The 22,013-nt window shown below is 34.3% G+C and overlaps 2 protein-coding genes across 14 annotated transcripts in view; one reads left to right on the top strand and one right to left on the bottom strand.

Annotated features, from left to right (window-relative positions):
• Positions 1–2,020, top strand: part of LOC134532547 (non-lysosomal glucosylceramidase) — a 23,465-nt gene extending 21,445 nt beyond the window's left edge. For all 3 annotated transcript variants that reach the window (XM_063369047.1, XM_063369046.1, XM_063369048.1), the window contains exon 16: positions 1,826–2,020. In XM_063369047.1, the coding sequence (XP_063225117.1) occupies positions 1,826–2,020 (195 nt within the window). The remainder of the gene's footprint in view (positions 1–1,825) is intronic.
• Positions 1,460–22,013, bottom strand: LOC134532548 (DNA-binding protein RFXANK-like). Of its 11 annotated transcripts, none has more exons than XM_063369051.1 (6): positions 21,925–22,013; positions 15,879–16,110; positions 15,157–15,286; positions 12,589–12,812; positions 11,421–11,568; positions 1,460–10,689 (listed from the first exon to the last, which is right to left on the bottom strand). In XM_063369051.1, the coding sequence occupies exons 2-6, from the start codon at positions 16,068–16,070 to the stop codon at positions 10,643–10,645; spliced, it is 741 nt and encodes a 246-aa protein (XP_063225121.1). In that variant the 5' UTR covers positions 16,071–16,110; positions 21,925–22,013; the 3' UTR covers positions 1,460–10,642. The 11 variants fall into 11 exon arrangements, with proteins under 11 accessions (XP_063225121.1, XP_063225129.1, XP_063225128.1 ...); XM_063369059.1 differs by having other exon boundaries at positions 15,879–16,096; positions 21,925–21,997; XM_063369058.1 differs by lacking the exon at positions 21,925–22,013 and adding an exon at positions 21,836–21,857.

The following is a 22,013-nucleotide window of genomic DNA, read 5'->3' as shown; positions in this document are numbered from 1 at the left end:
CCACTACTGTCACGCTAAACCATAATGGAAAAATAGCATAAACATTTTAAAACATGGCACATTTGAATTTCAAACTTTAAAACAAAATATTAATTGTATTTTCTTTTTGTCCACCAAATATTTTGCTCACACACACCAGAAGTAGGAAAAAAAGTCAACAACCATGGACTACTCCATAGCGATGATCATTACAAAAAAGTAAATGCCGTAGTTTCAACGGCATCTATAAATCAAAAGCCATAATCTATCTTAACGCCATGTGACACAGTAGCAGCTTTCTTGCTGTATGTATCTATGATGAAACAGACGTTGCGACTCAACAAATATTTAAAAAATTAAATTATGGTTTGATATTTCAGATGAAATGAGCAGAATTTGTGTTTATAATATGCTTATTTGTATTCAAATCGATTTTAAATACTAACACTTTGAAAAAACTAGTTTTGTCATTTACGAATACGGCTGTGCTGAATCTAAAAGTTTGGAATGATTTTGAGATCACAAAAGATTTTCTCGTGGCATGGGGACATTTCCACAGGATTTTCCGTTGTGTTTTAGGGTTACGTATTTGTGTGGATTTTTTCTGGTACGTAAATTTTAAGTAAATCAGAACCATTACTAACACCTACATTATCAGCTAAAGTACCTATTTTACTGAGAAGAGTCCTGCAGGTTGCCAAAACTAGATTATAACTGACAGCATACTGACATACTGATTCATATTTACTTTTTCTTTAAATATGTATTAATTACGTATATGTGGAAAAAAAATTAGTGGGATTCTAATTTGTATTATTCCAATTTTATATTCGTATTTGAAAATAATTTGATATTTGTATTTGATTTAAACTAAAAAACTGATATTCGCACAGGGGCTGAACCAAAATACAAATTGTCTGGCTGATTCATCAAAGAAAACTCATGAATAACTTGGGTTTAAATATGTAAATGTGAGCTCAATTTGTAATGAAACAGTTAAAAAAATGTTTCATGGTATTTTACCATTCATAAAAATTTCCTGGATCAGCATGTTGAGTAACAGAGTCTGTAAAGTAAGTCGAATAAGGAATGAAATGAAATTAATATTGGGGTTGGTCAGTTTAGGTTAGGTCAGGTCAGGTTTAAAAAAAAAATGTTTTTACTATTTTTAATATTTTACATATAATTAATGTATCTGACTTAACCTGGCCAACCTTTCTTTTTAAATTATTTGTTGTATAGAGGTGCATCATTTGTTAGAAATTCTTCATTGTTCTCAAGATTTGAACTCATCATTATGTACTGTTGTTCATACTCCAACATAGTGCAGAGTTTGCTACGACTGTTACTGCATCTCCATCACTAAATTAAAAAGATTACATTGAAGTGGATAGCTGTCATAGTAACCTAAATCAGAGTGAGTTGCATAATAATTACATTACAATTAGTTCACCTATTTTTAGGTCAGATTATTTTTAAATTTTTGTCATTTTTTTTTAAATACTATAAAGATATGAAAATATGTTCTCTTGGTATAAACATTTTAAAAATGTTATAAAAATGAAGTTAGTTAATTGAAGGAGTTTATTGAGCGATTGGAAAGAGGCCTAAAATAATTTCCTTAATTTCTCTCGATAGTCCTGTTTGTGATGCACTTACCAAGGTGTGAACAATTTTAACGAAGAGACAAGTTTTTACCATGAGACGTAAGTACATATCTAAATTTAATCTGGCCTTTCTCTCCCCTTCCCGTTTTTTTTAATGAAAGTGACTATATATTTGACATGATGAAAGAGCAAGAAAGTGCGAGTGGTATGAGTAGTGATGAGATCGTGGCGGTGCGCAGGGGATGCTGGAGCAGGCGTTCAAGACGGCGGGCGGGGTGTACCACACGGTGTACCACCGCATCGGCCTGGGCTTCCAGACGCCGGAGGCCCTGTTCGCGGAGAAGCACTACCGCTCCATCGGCTACATGCGTCCCCTCAGCATCTGGGCCATGCAGCTGGCCTGGGAGCAGCGCAAGCGGCCCGCCGCCTCGTAGCCGCGGTGGTGTGTCGGTCCTGGCTTCACCCGGAACCTCGGTCGTGCCGGATCAGTCGTTTTCCCACGATTACAGAACGGCAATTCATTTTTAATGGAAATACCAAACAAAAATTAATATGGTATTAAAAACGGGCTTTATTATTACTAAGCTGCTGTATAGAAGTAAAAAAAAAAAGGGGGTTGTCTGTAAAGTCGGTTTACGGACTATAAATTTACGCGATAACATCATACTTTTTAATTTTCAAATATTATTTACAGTTTTTGCAAATTTAATTTAAATAATTTGTTTAAATATAATTACGAACAATTAGTTAAGAAGCCAGCCTTAACCTGTTTGATATTATAAAAGATTTTCTCGCACGGTGGTTGGCCGGTTCTTGCACGCTCGGCTCAGGCGGAACGTGACAATAAGTCATGCTTTTTCGTGCGTGCAGCCGGCGTTCATCGATTTATTAGACGTTATCATGTCAAAAATAATAATTTAGAGCATTAGTGTTGAAAAAATTTTCTGATATGTTTCGCCAGTGATTAAGATCTTTCCTTCAAAAAATCATTACTGAAATGTACCAGAGAAATGTGAACTGTAAAATATAACCTGCTAGAAAACAGGAATCACTGTACTGAGATGTACACCGACAAAAAATAAACAACACCGGCAATGCAGTAACATGACCTGTCGGTCAAGGCCTGAACTTGATTGGCTCAATATGTATCGGATTGCAGACGGTGCCGAACCATAGAATCACGGATTAAAGACCCTTTGCTGTGGAGCGTCGCTCTAGCCTTCTAGACACACGCAAACCAACTATGCTACTTAGGTGCTGGTTGACTTGTTTGGGGTTAGATTATAGCAATAAACTGGAGTGCTAATAAGTTGTGTTGAACAATCAAACTTTACTATCAGAACATATTTTTAGTTCAATGGTAAATTATGTGAGAATTAAGATATTTTTAAGAATCTGAACCCAACCGAGAATCGGGGTGAAAGTAGAACTGACACATCACTAGTTTGACGAAATGCTTGCTCAAGACTGTTATAATGAAATTTTCCCCGAAATATGATAAGATAACCTAAGACCGACTACTGGTGTGTGCATTTTGAGATGCGTGGTTAATTTTTTATGATTTTATAATTGTGTTGTTTTTATTTTATCAGTTTTTATGTACTCATAAAATCTCTTTTATAATTGAAGTGATATATTTTAATGTACTGCCACTTTGATTTTAAGTTTTTCTTATTCTGTATATAATACTAAATACGTAATATTTGGGTCATTCTTGGAAAAAGGGAATTTTTGAAGTGCTCAATTATTTATTTTTTTATTTTATCGATTTAAGTTTTTGATTATTCTGATACACTTATTAACTTATTCTGAATCGGTGTATGCCACTGGTCAACATCTTTTTTCATTTACTTATAGATTTTTTTAATGTTTTGTAAAAAACTGTTAACGGAGGATACAGCTATGTAACGGAGGAGACATTGCGTGCAAGAACAGCATAATATTATGCAAATCAATAGAGATTTTAATATGTAATGTAATTCTTTAAATGACATATGTACATTTGTATAAAAAACTTCAAAATTGGACTTTATTAATATAATTCAATATCTTTATTAATATTCTTCTTCTGTTGCTGCTTATTTTTGTAGCTGGTCTTTATTTGATTTTGAATAACTTCTCCGAAAATTAATTTTCTTCGAATAAGATGTGTCGCTGACGTTTTGCCTAAAAGTTTTGTAACTGTTCTCCTTGGTGTCTCTTCCTTATCTTCATTATATTTTTTTTGTAATCTGTGTTTTTGCTGTCTAAAATTAGCATGTTGCCTATTCCTATCCTTTAATTTATTTTCTAACACTGCAATTTTTTCCTTCAATTCCTGTCTGTTTCTTCTCCTTACTTTCTTTCCACTTTCTTTTCGCTTATCATCAACCGTAAGAGGTCTACTACGGTTATTAGTACTTCTGGAAGTACTCGGAATGCCAGGACTAAGAGGTGCGTTTAAATTTTCAAGCATCTGGTTTCTATCTTTTACAGATGCTCTATATTTCCTAGTTTTTTCTCGCCATGTTTTTCTCAGGTTCCTTTTGGCACGATCACTCATTTTGGTTTTAGCAGTTTTAATTTTTCCGTCTTCTACACGTTTCTTGAATCTTTCACGTTCCTTTCTCTTAGATTCCTCATATAGATTTGTATCGTTCTTAATTTTCTCTCTGTATTTTCGCATTCTTTCTTTAGCTGTCATCTTGTTGGTTTTGCTCATTATGAACTGTAATAAACAAAAAGACCATACAATTTAAGAGTCTGTAACAAATTTGTGAAAATGTAATAATAACACTATTTTTTGTTTAAATATCCCAAAACTATATGTTTAAGGAATTTTTAAGCAAGTTACCAGATAAACATCTTTTTCTAGTCCAAGGAAGTAATACTTTTTAAGCCAGACTATAAATTAAATGTGACCTAAACCAGACCAAAGATTTTAAAAGTATACCTCAATTACACAAATGGTATCCTCCGTTACACCACGCGTAGGATACCATATTGCACTAAAAGGCAAAACACATGCTTTACTTCGAAGTTATGTCTGTTGGCTATTAGTAAGGTTAAACATACTGATATGTCACAATTAATTAGGATTTAAGTGATTTACTGGTAATTGAAATTACCTTTTTAGATGATGAACGGATGATACATCAGGTGTATAACCTTCCAATGAAATATTTGTTCACACTTATAAAACTGTTGATTCAGCACACATTTATCCACTGAAACATCAAAGATGGCCTCCTCCCAGCTGTTCCAAAGAGGAAACAAAGCCAATATTGCTTACATGTGAGGTTCTGTAGAACTTTCATTTTAATATAACGGAGAATACACTAAAGTTCGTGACAAAGTTCAGAGTAACATTACAGGTTTTATAAAGGGAAAATTGAAAAAACTATACATTGAAGAAACAAGAACACATTTTATTTGTTTTACTAGGATTGTTAAACTTATTGTCATTATTTTTTATATCTGAGATAATTATAAAAGAAAATGTCTAAATGAAGATGTGACATGTAACGGAGGTATACATGTATCCCTCCGTTCACTAAAACAAAAAATGTTTAAAACAGATTTGACGTTCAAAATTAAAAGAAAGGAAGGGTTTTAGTTCCTGTGATTTAGAATCAATTAATTAAGTGTGTATGTATTGTTTCTTTTTAGTGCTGCTTTAGTGACATAAAATGTTCCCTTTTTGCAAGAATGACCCATTTAATGTTGATGTTGCTTGGCGTGTGGTTGTAGCCAAATTGAAGGGAACACCAAATGTTTGGTCGCTATTGCAGTCTCCAATTTCAGGATAGCTGTCTTCTACTGAGGGTCTAACAGTCCGTGATGTAACTCTGGAGTTTTTTTTACTTGTGTAGGGATAGGAAAATGTACGTTAAACTGTGTTTACATATTGTTCAAACAGCTAATATTGAAGTTTATGCTAGTGTGTAGACCTGTGTAAATATTGAAATTTTGGAATACGAATAGTTTATAATTCTTATTTGATTCGACCTCGAATTGTGCGATAAATAACCAAAGATTTTTTAACATTGGAAAAAATATGCCGTTGAAACATAAATTATTGTATCGTGTCTATTTCAAATTTTGGGAGCTGTGTAGTTTCGGCTTCAAAAGATCACACTTTCCACCGTCATTCGCGAAGGATTTAGGACAGCGGAACCTCACAACTAAGAGAACTGACAATGGCAGAAGATTTTCTTGTAACAGAAAATATTCACAATGCCCAAGTGATGATGCAATAAAATTCCAAACTTAGATTCCCACACCTTCCATAAATGTCTGATTTTCATTTCATATTTAGAAAATGGTCCATTTTAGAGGGGAAAAAAAATGGATAAAATAAAAATTGTTCAAAATTTATTTATGAATAAAAAAGTACACATACTAAATGATTCTTTTTTCTCTAGCCATTTTATGTTACTGCTACTCTCCACATGAACGTGTTTCTCCGCTCAAACTCTGAAGACTTTAATAACTTTCACAATCATGCACTCTTAATTAAAGATGGGAATGGCTCAGTTGATAAACTATGCCCTCTGTGTCTAAACTACGTCACTTATGCCACTGTTGTTTACAGGCCTCCTGAATTTTGGCTTGGACTTGGATGTGGTAGCAGAGACAGGATAACACTTTGGAATACAGAGAAAGGAAAAGGGGAGTAGAAAAGGAGGGAGCGGTCTTTTGTGTATCATATTGTTTACATGTTTGCTTTGTAAACAAGGACTCTTGTGCTGCAACTGCAAAATACACAATTTTTTTTTTTTTCAAATTGCCACACACATACTGACACAAGCAGCTGCAGAAAAAAAAACATACAATGTGCTATAAAAGTGCACATCAATACACTCATATATATATATACATACACACATATACATACATACACACATACACACACACACTTTGAACCTCTCGTAATATCCCTTACTTGTATTAGCAAGTAGTATGTATTTATTAAAACAAATATAATTTTTGTTTTGATTTCATGATACTAAAAATGATATTGCATTATTTAATTTGGTTTTGCTAAACATAAGTGAATTAAATCCCCAATGAAATAGGTTCCATATGTTCAGTTGTAACATTTGTAGACATGAACTCTTTTATACACCTTAATATTGTAAAATAAAAAACTCATTTTATTAATAAAAAACATATAATACAATCTAAATATTAAGTTTTATTTTATCTAGATATATTCTACGTACATTGACATGAATTTTACTTTTAAGTAATATTTCTTAATTCTTATAATAGAGAACAAATTTATTTGTGTAGATTCCAAAGTTTTAAGTTTTACTAAATTAGTTGGGTTTTAATTTACCTTAAATAAAAGTATCCACATTTTAAACAAAGAAAATTTTTTTTCTTAGGTGAATCCACCTATTTCATTCTTTTATCCACTGTGCTGTAATAAATATTGAACTACAGTAAAACCCTGTTGAGAAGTTCTAAAGTACATGTGTATTTAGTAGTAATTTAGACTTATTAACAGGGAAAATTATATTTGATTTTAGGTCAATTGCTAAAGTTTCTAAACTTATGATGCAGCAAGCTGTACGTTTTATAATTAACCAATATTTATTATATTATGACAAATATTTTTCTCTTCTGGCTATAGGAAAGTTTAAGTACTTGAGCTTTACTTCTGCCTTAAATTTGTATAATGATAAAAAAAAAAGTTGTCATTGTAATCACAATTTTTAAATCAATTTAATGTTATATATATTGGACACATAATTTGCTATCTATTGGACTGGTGTGGCCATACCCATAAGCCATTGCGAAAGGTTTTTGTAAAGTCTTGTGGTTTGATGTAGGTGTATAGGATGTTTGCTGAAACCAAAGACTCATTACTGATTTTGAACATGAAATATTATGTATTAGGTTATTCTATGCTATATTTTCTGTTTTAATTTAATTTGAAACTTGCATTTTCAATATATTTAAAATGTAACCATATAATTTAGCATCTTTTTTTTTATGGCCAAAAATGTTACTGGTATTTAGATTTAGTTTCGTGTATTTCAATGTGAATCTAAAATAATTATAAACTTTTATACTGTGTATCACAATCATTTTCTTTTTCTTAAAATTGTTAGCAATATTTTATATATGTGCCAAAACTCATATTTCCAATATATCAAATGTGATTATAAATACATAGTGTAGACTTTACCAGTATGTGAAGTAATTACTCTGTTTATAGATGGTGCTGTATCACATCTAGTTTAGATAGTGTTGTTTTTTTTTTTTGTTATTTTTTTTTTTTATGTACCTGTAATACAACTATTTCTGTTATATGTTATGTCAGTATCACGAAAATAAATAATAACAAAAAAATAATGTTTACAATCACGTAAATGTGCAATTCCGACAGATTCAGCTCTGGTACGATGTGATGACAAAGGCAGACTTAGGCAACAGAGAAAAACAGAAAGAAACAGGCTGATAATTAATTATAAATATATATAATATAAATGTTTCCTTTGTAAGTGTGCTATTCTGAACGTTTAAGTTTTGTGAAATTAAATTAATTATAATATTATTGCAAATGATAAAACGGAAGAATGAAAAACTAGGTTACAATGATCTTGCAACTGATCAACTTAAGTACTGAGAACATTTTTTTTTATCCTTTTAATAAATGCTTATAAAAGCCGGGGAGGGCATGGTCCCACAACGTTACAAGCATTTATATTACGCCATCTCTGGAGAGAAAAGCCAGAAGCTTTCAGGGCTAGTTTACCGTGTGCCTACTAGGTTTCACTAGTGGCAGATTACGACACACACACATTTGGTTAACCAACAGTCTGGAGTGATTAATTAATGTTATAAATTATTAAGTTCATGTTTTTTTAAACCTTATTTTAATTTAAATATATCTCCTATATTGATAACATTATTATTTTGTAACTCATTAATGTTGTTAGAGCCTCTTTGGAATGTTATGCCCAAGCCTGTGCGAACATCAGTTTTTTAGTTTGAATCGAATACTAATACCAAATTAATTGCGAATACTAATTCAAATAGTAAGAATGAAAATTAGAATCCTGCTAATAATAAAAAGTGAAAGGTTGGGTAGGTCAAATCAGCTACAATAATTATACAAAAAATGTTTGTTAAGATATTTAAATTATAAAATATTTTTTTTATATTTTAAAATTATACAGCTAACCTATCCTAACCTAACCTAACCCAACCAACCTTTCTTTTGGTTCCTATTAGCCTTATTTTCCATAACCTGCTACCCTACATGTTGTTCCAGAAAATTTTCGCTAACCACAAAATACCATGAAATCCAATGTAATCCATTTCACAAAAAAGTTAATTTTTTTTTTAATACTGTATGTACTACCAAATAAAATGAGCTCATATTTAATTATTTAAATCCTATTTAACGCAGTCAAATACATTTTCTTTTTCAGCAATATTATAAACACGATTCCTGCTAATTTCATCTGAAATCTTAAACTATTATTTACGTGTTTTTGTACATAAATTTTTGAGTCACAATATCTTGTTTCATCAATTTATACGCAGTTGAAACTATGATCTTTACTTCTTTTAATGGCTATTGCAATGGATTGTCCATGTTTTGTGGTGTTGTAGTCCATTCTTTTTTTATATTTATTTATTTTTATTTTATCTACTTTAGGTGCGTGTGACAATATTTTGTGTGATGAAATGAATACAAATGATATTTTGTATTCAAGTTTGAAATGACAAATATGACTTTTTGAATTGTTCACGCAATTTTTCTGTTACTGTTTAGTGAGACAATAGTAAAAAAAAACTTTGAATACTTGTTGCTTATTTTAAATGTTGCTTACTGTTCATGGTTTTGAATATTAAGTCCCATTAGAACATCAAAAAGGGTATTTAACTATTTATAATGCACAAATAACTTGACCTCAATATTGAACGTTCGGTATATGACAATTTCATGAGGTATGCTAGGGAAATATTCATAAGGAAACAAATATTTACATATTTCTAAGTGTTAGTATTCGAGGTCAAATCAAGTATGAATGGTTTATTATTCATATTCAAAATTTTGAATATTCGCACAGGCCTAACAATTACATAAACAATGCGCCTGTGAATTTTTTAAATTAAATTTTATGTCATTTAATCTCAAAATGTTACTCAGCATTTTTTTTTAATGTATTTACACATATATTAGTACCGTAAATTAATTTTAACTTAAGTTTGCCTTGATTTAAATTTATCAGCAAGCACACTTACCTGATGGGAAAATAATTATATAGATCAATGCAAACTATTATGGAAAAAAGTATCTGACTAGCACTTATGTTTTCCTGAAATTAATTTATAAAAGAAAACTTTAAAACTTTACTCAGACAACTCAATTTTGATAGCAAAAATAGACTATATTATCTCATATCCTTTTCACTTGAGCAAATAATTGTGTTACATAGTTAATAAAATGTTCATTTAATTTTTGGTTACAAGTAATTCTGATCAAGCCATTTATACTTTAAAAAACTGGTTTTCTTTAACAACTGTACAGCTCGTACAAAGATAAAATGGCACTATTTCACTGAAAATGGTATAAAACATTTTATCATATATATTTAATATATAATCATTTTTGTTCATAAAATATTTTTAAAAACAAAATTTAAAAATTAAATATTGCGCTGGACATAAAACTGTAAATGTTTCTACCAATAACATTAACTATTCCAACTGTTAGAAATGTATCTCTCAAGCTCTACCATTGCAGAGAGAAGACTTGAAATGATCTTCCAATAACCCAGAAATCTTACAGCAGTGGCCTGTTTCAATCACGTGCTATTCTGGACAGATACGTATTGCATTCGGATGTTGTTTACTACCCGCTGATCCTCTTACGTGGTGCCTCGGTGCATTATTCTTCAGATACACAGGTCCATCCCCGCCGTTGACTCAAACACGAGGATGCACATGTTGAACTTGCGCGGCGCAAGGGAACCGCAATACGCGCACCACGGTACACGTATCGTCAAAAGTTAATTGTACGTCGCAGCGCAACCTGGACAGTTCAGTCGCTGACCTTAGCTTGCCAACAGATTCAGCAAGTGGTTCTCAATAACTGACTGCGCTGAAAATAGAATACAGTGGAAATCCATTACCACACGAAATCTTTGAAACCAAGCATTTTTCACTGTCCCAAGATAAGATGATTATACCATTCTTAACTCACATAAACCACAGTGCTAATCCTACCATATTTTCGAGGTGTACAGAAGCTGAAAAGTAAGCCAAGCCACCCAGGCGGCCAGCCAACTGCCGAGACTCGGAGCTGGATGTTACCACTCTAGGATAAGAATCCAGGGCTCCCAACATCGACAAAGGGCGGACAGGGGCGGAGAAAATGAGGAAAGTACGGTTTATATCTGTGCTGAAGCTGCAGTTGACCACTCACTCCTCAGCCGTCACCAAAGCCGTAAGTCACAGCTTTGTCAGATAAGACAAGTATTGTTGGAGTGGTTTCTAGACAAGCAAGGTGCAAATACTGCGGAGTTGAACTTTAAAAAAATATATCAAAAATAAGCATTGAAAAACAGGTGCTATGTGATTAAGTATGGTAGTACATTTTTGCTGCTTTACAGGTTTTGTAAGGCTCGGTCACAAATCTTGTCACTTAAGCTACTTAAGATGGTTGTTAATTACTGCCTCCTGAACAATTTTTGTGAAAATGTTGCATTAAAATTTGGGCTTGAAAATTTCCTCTCACCGTGCCCAAAGAAGTTTCACTTAAAAACAAATAATGTTACACTATACAATCCAAATTCTTGGTTCAACATTAACAGCTACGTAGCAGGCACTCACCAAGCCTGCTCTTCCTCTTCACCGCGATGCTGTAGGCAGTGTCTTGGTTGTGATTGGTGACAGTGAAGTCTGCTCCACGGAGCAGCAGCTCATTGGTGCAGTGAGGGTGGTTGCCGTGCGCCGCGTACATCAGCGCAGTGTTGCCAACCTAAGAACCATGTACCACCACGGATTACCAACACGGCAGGCTACCACCTGCGGCTGAACCCACAGAGCCACAGAGGCCATTACATTCTAGACGGCATGAAATGTTGATGCGGATAAAGACCACACTATCCACGGTAAAGGCAGTCAAGCAACCTTACTGCTGAGTCTACCCTGTAAAGATCTTGTGAGTTTAACAGAATGATCAACATTATCTACATCCAAAACCGTGCACAACCCAATGGCGCAGATCAATCCAATATTTCAAACATAATTTCGAAAAATTTCCAATACTTCAGTCAAACATAGTCTGTAACAAATTTACAGCCAGAAAATTAGGAACACATTGTAAATCGACAGCTTTCTGATACTGTAAAAGGATGGCTAAAAATATAAAACGGCCAAGCGTCGAAATGTGCCAGAGCGATGCCATCTTTTATTTACAGCTTCAGAATATATCAAGCCAATAATTTAACTAAATTTAAGCATGGATAATCTGAAAATTGGACAATCTGAACCTGGATAATCGAACGTTTACCGTAATTTATCTATTTTGCAATTATATGAAATAAATAACGAAAATCCTGCCTTCCAGGCCTATTTTTTCTCTCCGCTTTTCCTTTATTTCTATTTTCACAAAAAAAAAATTTCAAACCAAAAAAATTTCAAACCAAAAAAAACCTTGCATATATGCAATTTGATAGCGTGTATGACTGTGCACTAAAAAAAAAAAAAAACATAAAAAAAATATTCTCACAGTCTGGGTGATGGCCAGAGTGGACCCTCAAAATAACTATCTCCTAAACATCATGATAGGAGAACATGGGGAAACTCGCACGATACACGTGATAACAATGAACCTGGTAGCGTGGTGTCTAGCGGCGCGGAGTGTAAAATAGCTAGAAAGCTATGCCAATGCTAACTCGCACGAGACACGTGACTACAGTGAACCTGGCAGCGCGGGGTGTACAGCCAGAGAGCGGTGCCGGTGCCAGGGCCACGGAGGGGACGGGCGGGCACTCACGTCGTCCACCAGGTCGACGGCCGCGCCCTCCGCCAGCAGGGCGCGCAGCACGTCCAGGTGGCCCCCGGCGGCCGCCAGCAAGAGGGCAGTCTCCCCCTCCGGGCCCCGCCGCCCCGCGCCGGCCCCCCGCCCCAGCAGCCGCTGCACCGTGGGCACCTGGCCGTACGCGCTGGCCCACATCAGGGCGCTCAGGCGGTGGGCGTCCGGCGCGTCCACGTCCGGCTCTGCCCGCACGCACACACACACACACTGCCACAGGACCGCATCCACCGACAACTAGGGACTGGAAACATTCGCGGATTCACGATGACCTCCGGGATAGACTCCGCGATCCTGTGCATGCTCGGGCAAACTTCACCTGTTCACTGGCTACCGACCTGTGAGGCGTCTCAATTCGGGGACTTGTGATTCGGATACTGCTTTGACTGAGGGTCTCTAATTGGCCCACAATCCTCCAGGTTAACAGTAAACCAATAGCAGAAGTCGCATAAAAGTATGATTATTTGCATTTCAGCATATCGCGCAATGAATCCGCAAATTTTTTCCGGTCTCTACCGATAACACATTCGGGGAATGAAAAACCCTACCGGCTGAACCACGCTGTTGCTGGTTGTGGGATCCGTCTCTTCTCTCCCGACCCTGGGGGCAGCTATTCGAGGACCTGATCGAGATCCTCTCCCTGGAGTGGCCTCCCGAGAACTTGCCCCTAGGCCCGCCTCAATACGCCCCTCCCTCCCTCCCTCCCGTGGCCATCAACAAGGTGGGATTTAGCCACAACAGGCAAAGCCAAACACTGACGAGCTAAGGAAGAGCGTTTGCCAGCATACCAGCAGGGCCACTTAAAGCCACAGGATAAAACAAAAAGAGATATACATAAAAAAAAAATGGGGGGGGGGGGGTGGGGGGTTGTCTGCAAAGTCTGTTTACGGACGATAATTTTACGTGATAACGTCATAAGAAAACATTGATAAAAAATTGCATGATATTATGACTTTTAATTTTCAAATATTATTTACAGTTTTTGCAAATTTAATTTAAATAATTTGTTTAAATATAATCACGAACAATTAGGTAGTTAAAAAGCCCGCCTTAACCTGTTTCATATTATAGAAAATTTTCTCGCATGGTGGTTGGCCGGTTCTTGCACGCTCGACTCGGGCGGAACATGACAATTTTTCATGCGTGCAGCCGGCGTTCATCATTTTATAAGACGTTATCATGTAAAAAAAAAAGCACACACCAATTAATTGAACTGACGTGCTCATATTTAGTTTGCAGTGCGCACTTAGATGGGCATTTACTCTCTCTTTCTAATGCATGATACCTGCCATTAGCACCATCCTTGTTCCGGTCTGCTCTGTTGCCAGATACACTCAAAGAGCACAAAAGTTTAGGACACAACTTTATAATGCAATAAAAAATTTTTTAAAATTAACAAAAAAATAATTTTAAAAGAAAAATTTGAAATGAGAATTTTAGAAATACGCTTTTGTGTTGTATTACATCAAAATCACCATCTGATAATAGTGATAATACTTAATTCTTACATAAACGAAAATGTAACTAAAAACCGCCATTCTGGTTTCACCAGTTTTTTTTTTACATAAACTTTTCCTTTATAATTTAATATCAAAAATTTTTGGCTCTAGTTGTATTTAGTACAATATTAATTGTCTTGTTTATTTTTAGTGACCAACTTCCAGGTACAAAGAGTTTCTCCTGTAAAATAATTACTGGTGTTTATAATTTAAAAAATTTTCTTTTAGAATGTATATAACTGTAAAAAAATACTGTCAAAGACACTATAGTTGTCAAACAACCATTCAACAAATTGCAGAAATGAACACAAAAGTATTGTTACCAGTATACCGTGGGAGAACTGGGTTACTAATATTCACATTACTAAAAAAATAATTGTACTTAAAAATTTCTGATCACCAATCACTTGAACTTAAAAATGTTCATTCGCAAGTCACTCAACGTCTTGTCAAGTTCCACAGTCCGCACTCTTCACTGGAGCTAGGCTCGCCCCTTATAACTATAAAGTATAAATAGTAGTGAAAATGTATCTTGTATATGTTGATTACATTGAAGATCACAATCATTAAAGTTAAGCACATATGAATGATTAAACTCAATTTTTTTATTGTTCTCATATTTATTAGTATATTTTCAGTTTTACCGTACGTAATTACACTTCCACGTCTGTCAATTTTTGTATCAAACATATATCTTTAAAATGTTTTCAATGGTTTAGTTAAAATCATTTAATGTAAGCTGCTAAACAAATAAACACGCTTCAAAAACTTTTTGAGATAGTAAAAGGTTGCTGACAATACCTTGCTAACATTTTGGAGGTTATAATTGAATCTGTCCATATGTCGAAAGTTAAAGTTTCGGAAGCTCCTGGATCATGATTTGCTTGGGGTCACGTGATCGACGGACAGATGGGAAACAAACGGACACGACGGAGCATCGAGAATCCAGCGCGACATGCAATACAAGCAGCCGTGCAAGCTGGCACGGAGGCTGTGTCCGACGAAGGAGCACCAAGGAGGGAGGAGTTACCGCTCTCAATGTCCTGCTGAGTGAGGTTGCCCTGCCCCGCGCGGTGGTGGAAGCTGGCGTCCCCCTCGGTTGGCACCACTGCCTCCGTGGGGATGTTGCCCCTCTGCAGGTTGGTCAGCACCGTCGTGGGCTGCGGACACGAACAGCAATGTTCCTGTGAGTCCACTGCTGCCACAACGCCACTCACTAGCAGAACAGTGAGTCGGAGTGAGGGCGCCTTGTCACCGTTACTTCTTTCTCACGGGAAAATTTTTCTATTTGCATTTCAGACTGCCCAAAAGAAAAAAAAGTGTGCATGTGCAAGACCAAGTACCTTACATTAGCTAAAATTAGATTGTATTTTATAATAAATGATTTGAATGCTTGTGTATTTAAAAGTAATGTCATAATAATGTTGCTTCGCCATCAGCTCCACGATAAGTACCCACGGGTTGTTTCCTGCCCCTGATGGCTGAGAGGGGAGGAGGTATGTGGAGGTATATGGAGGTATGGGGAGGTGTGTGGAGGTGTGGGGAGGTGTGGGGAGGTATGGGGAGGTATGTAGTGGTATGGGGAGGTATGGGGAGGTATGATGCGGTATGGGGAGGTATGGGGCGGTATGGGGAGGTATGGGGTGGTATGGGGAGTATGGGGCGGTATGGGGAGGTATGGGGTGGTATGATGAGGTATGGGGTGGTATGGGGAGGTATGGGGAGCCCCCCCGACTCCACGCCGGCGCTCACCCGGTACGGCTGGAAGGCGCTCCGGCGAGTGCCGTCCTGCCACGAGCCCGGAGACCACCGCATCTTGACCGGGGCGTCGTCCCGGGCCGGGCTCCCACGCAATTCCACCTCCGACTTGACCTTCAGCAGGTTGCAGCAGGTGTCCTCGTTGAACAGCTCCGGCCGCACGGGCTTCCTCTCGTCCTCGCTCATGTCCGCCCGCCGTGCGTCCTAGAGGCCTGACCGGTCCTTACTAACACACATGTCACTATACTGGTGCTTTCTGTAATGTAATCCACACTACATACCATATTCAGAATTTTGGTTTTTACTAACAAAAAAAATTCCTTCTTTCTTCCAAAATTTGTTAGAATACCTTTAAATATAATTTTAAAAATATTATGTTTTCAGAACTGTTAATATTTCTTGTAAAATGAAAAAAAAATGATTGCCATGTGGCTTGGTTTGGTACATTAAAAAATCATTTTCTGTATTTTGTATCAAACAACAAATATTAAAAAGTAATAAATGATGAGTTACTAAGATTGATTCTTAACCTTTATAGTTAAAACTTATTGTTAACATTTTTAACTTACCTATATATTAAGTTTAGAGCTTAAAACATTAATATTATCAATTGCAGTTATACTTAGCTTAATACTTAACTTATTATTATACAGTTAAACCGCATAAATGGTAAGAACACAAAATATATTTTCCTTTATATTTAATTGAATATCGTAAATTATTGTTATATCAGAAACTTTGTTATGTGCAGGATCTTTTAACGCAAAGAATTATAACAGCAAGCATCATGTACCTCAGGGTCAAAACGTACAGGATCATACCACCAGGATCAAAGGATAAACTTGGATGCGTGATATGGAACAATTATCGTTACATGCTTGGACAACACAAAGAATTCGTTGAAGGATTTAATTCTAAAAAAAACAGCACAGTTGAACACAACAGGCTGAACAGATAGTGAATACATAAAAAACTTTGGGCAAAACTGTGACGCACAGACGAAACCAGTAATGAAAATTAAAAACCAGCTATGGCGTGTGCCCAAGATATTATGTTACATAAATCTTCCTTAAAGCAAAAATAATTTACATAAAGAAAATGTAATACAGTTGTGTTAAGCGATAAACAATTAAATAATTAATGTGTCCAAATTGAAACACAACATAAATTAATAAATTCAAATTTAAAAACTGCGAAATTTCATCACAGCTATCCCATAGCTTTGAGGTAACAGGATGCCACTTTGCTAACCAGAGTGCAAGCAGAGGGAGGATATATATATATACCCATCAACCTTGTGCACTTGTTGATTTGGTAATTATAAAATGACGAAAGTAATTATTGAAAAAATGTCATTTCCTGAAAAATAATTTACTAATTAAAATTCCATAAATTGTATTTGAGTGCTACTAATTAATACCTAAATGTTTGATGTGCAGACATTTCAAATATTTATGTTATAATATTCTTACTTAATATATTTAATTGGTTTCATAAGTTGTTAACAATATTGACAAATTTCAAATCAAATATTTACACAGAAAACAAAGATCATATCCAAGAAAACTAAATTCCTCTCCTGCTGCCAGTGAAAATTCGTATTAATTATTTGACTTGGGCATTTTATATTGAAAACTTTCCCTCAAAAGTACCATTTCGGAAAACTTATACATTTATTTACTTTTTAAAAAGCATCAATTTTCAAAATAATCACCATGCCTCGCCCTATTTTACTTCGAGCATATATATCATAGAGAGCTTATTCGTCGTTTGTTTGGAAACCGAGATCTCGAACAGCTGATTGTTGGCTACCTGCTGGAAAACTTCCATAAGAACCAATGTAGTGGCGGGCTATCGTGCGGGATTTCTATAGTTTGCTGCGTTTGAGAAAGATAATAGGTTTGGTTTATATTAATAAACGTATTAATTAACCAACGTAGAAATATATTAGTGCTGAAGCTTATCAGAAAGTTTTTAAAATATGGTTTTTTAACTTGAAGACCCAACCCTTGTTTACCCTACTTCAAATGTATTTAATTTAATATGGTTACTTCTTGTGTTGCGTACGGATGTAATGAGAGATTCGAAAAAAGAAGCAGTGTTTCGTTTCACAGGTAAGGTTATGAATAAATAGATTTAGTTTAAGAAAGGATTTGAAACAAAGCTGTTGCGATGTGACGATAGCCGACTTAACATTTTGTGAATTAGGCAAATCCGTATTTATAATATACTTTAGTTAATGTCAGTGTCGAGAATTCTATGAAACAATTATTCTAAAAGACAATTATAAACTGATATTCTCTTATTGTTTTGCAAAAGATATTTGGAATGTGATAAACCTAACCTAAGCGACCTTAAACATGATCAACCATTGGACCATTAAATTACTTATGAACTATTTGAATTATTGCAATGCTATTTTACATAATCATTACAATAGATGTCAGTAGCTAAGAAAAATGTTTAATCTTATTTCTAATTTATTTTTATAGGATGACCCCTAGTTTGATTTTTAATGTTTTTTGTAGGTTTTGTGTCAAACTTATTGTTAACATTGTGAGAGTTTTTAAAATTTACTGTTTTACAGTTTCCCAGTTGATGAGAAAAGAAGAAGTATTTGGACTTTGGCTCTTAAAAGGGTTGATTTATATATGATCTTTTGTTTTGAGTAAAGAGCAGACATTCATAAAACTAAACAGGGTTGATGCATTTGTAAACAAAGATTGTGCAATGATATGGATGCCAATGATGTGACCAAATTCTTGTAATTTATGTCTTTGGACTAAATTTATTTACTACTTATTAGAATGTAAACTCAAGAAATGTAACATACTGTATAAGCCTGTTTACCATAATTATATAGTTTTAAGTTTCATTGAAGCTAAATGTAAAATGATTTTGGAAAAGTATCTGTATGTGTGTGTGAATGTGACATACAATTGTACATGAACTATTGTATTTAATAAAATAGATTTTCTTACTTTTTTTTTAACTAAAATGGTTTTCAATTTTGATTTATTATTTATTTTAGAACCTGAAACCTCATATATTTAACTGCTGTAATTTAAACATAACTTATTTTTTGTTTACTTTTAATTGTAGGTAATTCGATACCTACTGTAGATACCTACCATATTGTTTTTCAGTTCCTAACTCGGTGGCCAAGGCGGCAGTTCAGCTTGTCGCTCAGCAAGTCAGAATATAATGTCTATATTTAAATGTGTGCTTTAATAAGAATAAATTTGTCATTCCTTCCTCATTATTATTTCATTTCAAGCTAACATCCCTAATAAAGACAAATGAACCTGTCTCCTTTTTTGCCCAACAGTCTGAAATCAAAGAAGGGAGGGATAGAAAAGTAGCAGAATAATGACTGGCAGGAAGAAGATGAAACCAGATCACAAAACCGAAAACTAAGCTTCATAGGTTCAGTATAGTGGACAGATTTTATAACTTTTAAATTTAGTGTGTATAATTTAAAATAAATAATGTTTAAAAATGTATGGCTCTTTGCTTAATAATTCTTTATCTGGCCAAAATCTAGAGAAAATAAGGGTTGTTGCTGGTTTTTCAATAGCAGATGAATACTTAGTTGTGAAAATGTAGTTACATTTAATTTGAGGGCATTAAAAGTCTAGGTCAAACAAGCATTGCTACTATTTTTTTAAAAATGTGATTTGAGAATTGAAAACCTAACACACTACTTAATATTTACGAAGTGTATTTTTATAAGTTTTCCATTATCCTAAGTTTTTTAATGGCAACATCTTTTAGGGGTTCCATATAACGGCCAAAATTCATATGCAGAGCTTCTAGTTACACATTTTTCTCGAAAACCAATGTTTGTTTCAGCACACTATTTTCATATTGGTAACATCTGTCACCATTGTATGCATGTATCTTAAATAACTTATGTAAGTTATAGGCATTATAAACACAATTTTACATTTATTAAGAGCATAAAAATTTTAACCTCTTTATAAAAAATAGTTATTTTATTGTTAATTCAAAGTTATGATCAATACTTTCAATCTTAAGGACTTAACATGTTTCTCTGCATTGTAATATTCTTATGTCGCCGCTTTTCCGTAATAAAACATTCCAAAATTACTTTTTTCCAGTCACTAACTACATTCCTCTACTTATCCTGAAAACGATGTTTCTAAAATCCTACTAGTTTCTTAGAAATTATCATTTATAGCTTACATTGCAATACCTGAGCATTTTTGCGGCTACCACCATTTTTGCTTTTCCTTGCGAGACTATGTGTGTACATGTTCTGGAGAACATAAAATTATTGTGGATGGTTGGTTTGGTTAGTATAGCTAAATTAAAAATACTGTACAGTATTTTTTTTATAGTTTCTTAGGTATTTATAATTTAAGTAGTAGGTAACTATCCTGATCAAAACAATTATCCACAATATTTGTAAGTATTTTTAATTTAGTTTGAATATTATCTAATTCCTGTCACACAACTCTATAAAAGATGATATGGAGATTTCTCATGCACATTTTTATCCTTTAATGTTGTGGTATTAAATTTTCTTGTGTGAATGACAAACTTCGATGAACTTTGAAACTATTTGGGTCTCGGAATTTTCTGGTGTGAACTGTTTGCACACTGTAGTAATTTCTAAGCAACCATTAAAAATATTTTACTTTATTTTTTAATGTACCCATACTAAACTACATATTTTTAATGTAGCTAACATATTCAAATTGTCCATTATTACATCACAAATTCATGATTATTTACACTGAACATGCACAAACGAAGCCTCAGAACAGACTGTTGTAAACGTTAGCACGCTAGGTTTGCAGATCCCGTGATTCTCCATACATACAAATGTTTACCTGGATCTGAAGCAACAAAAGGCTGTTGCTATATGAATGCACAGATATTGTTATTTAAGTTATAAATTGTGATTTCTCAGAAACCTACAGGAATTTAAAAACACAATGTTTAGGGTAAATAGAAGAATGTCATTACTGTTCAAAAACTGTATTTTCTAAATTCTATTATTTTAGTCGAGCAAAAGTCATCATGTAAGAATATTACCCTCTGAATATGCAATTCAAGCTTTCATGTAGGCCTAATACAATTACAACTCTGTCTTGCATGTACATACCCCAAGGTAGGCTACCTGTGCCCCTTAATACACATCTAATTATTTTCATAGGACATGGTGGGGCATTATTCATTTCATTTAAAAATCATACGGCCAATCATTATGGTTACCTTTTTTTATAGTTTGAGGAAACTGTAGAGTAACATTATTATTTTATTTCCACTCAGCATAAATTATCTGAATAAAAATTACTATTTATTAGCTCCGGTAAATATTAAACAAGCTCACTCAAACGACCAAAGCCAATAATGATAGAAATGTAGCAGTCTCGAAAATAATGTTATATATCTTGTATCATTACATTTAGTATATTTATATTTCCAATATTGCCTAGCATTGTGTAGATTTTAATAAAGTTCGTAATAAAATACGAGCTTAAGACTGAATCCATCAAAACGTATTGACAAATACACAAGTGTTGAGGTTAGAGGTACGATACACAACAAAAACACTCCCTTCGGGCACAATAATAACGTGAATTCCGATCAATTCAGACATATTTAATTACTTATTTACTTCTACATTCTTTACTTAACACATTTATTGATATAAACGAAGCCTACAATCGTCCGTGAATGCAGCAAACACAAAATATCACACATGTTAGTCGACTACTTCATTGTTTCCTATGGCAAAAACCCGTCGCGTAGCCTACAATCAGCTGATTGAGATCCCGGGATCAACAAACAACACAGCAGCTATAGCCAATGAGCTATCTATAAGTATATATGATCGAAGCTATTTTATAATTATCACCATAACCATCACATTATTTACACTGGACAACTTAACCTACAAGTTATTGCACGGGAAATCTTACTAAGAGACAATTTACAGTAAAATGTATTACAAATAAATTTTTCGATCGTAAATACTACTAAGGAAATAGAAAAATTAGTTCAACTTTACCTTAACACAGAAATAAATAAGTTAATCTCACAATTCAGAATATTTTAAAACAATCGAATATCACAGAACACATGCATAATAGTAGTTTA

The sequence above is a fragment of the Bacillus rossius genome, chromosome 6, assembly GCF_032445375.1.
Source record: "Bacillus rossius redtenbacheri isolate Brsri chromosome 6, Brsri_v3, whole genome shotgun sequence".
NCBI classification, from domain to species: Eukaryota; Metazoa; Arthropoda; class Insecta; order Phasmatodea; family Bacillidae; genus Bacillus; species Bacillus rossius.
Note: the sequence above shows the minus strand (reverse complement) of the source record. Positions and strands in the feature narration are given on the sequence as shown.

Coding starts and splice junctions, on each gene's coding strand:
- LOC134532548 (XM_063369051.1), bottom strand. CDS start 16,070: ATGAGCGAGGACGAGAGGAAGCCCGTGCGGCCGGAGCTGTTCAACGAG. Junction 15,287..15,878: donor GCGCCTTCCAGCCGTACCGG/GTGAGCGCCGGC, acceptor TCGTGTCCGCAG/CCCACGACGGTGCTGACCAA. Junction 11,569..12,588: donor CCGTCGACCTGGTGGACGAC/GTGAGTGCCCGC, acceptor CATGGTTCTTAG/GTTGGCAACACTGCGCTGAT.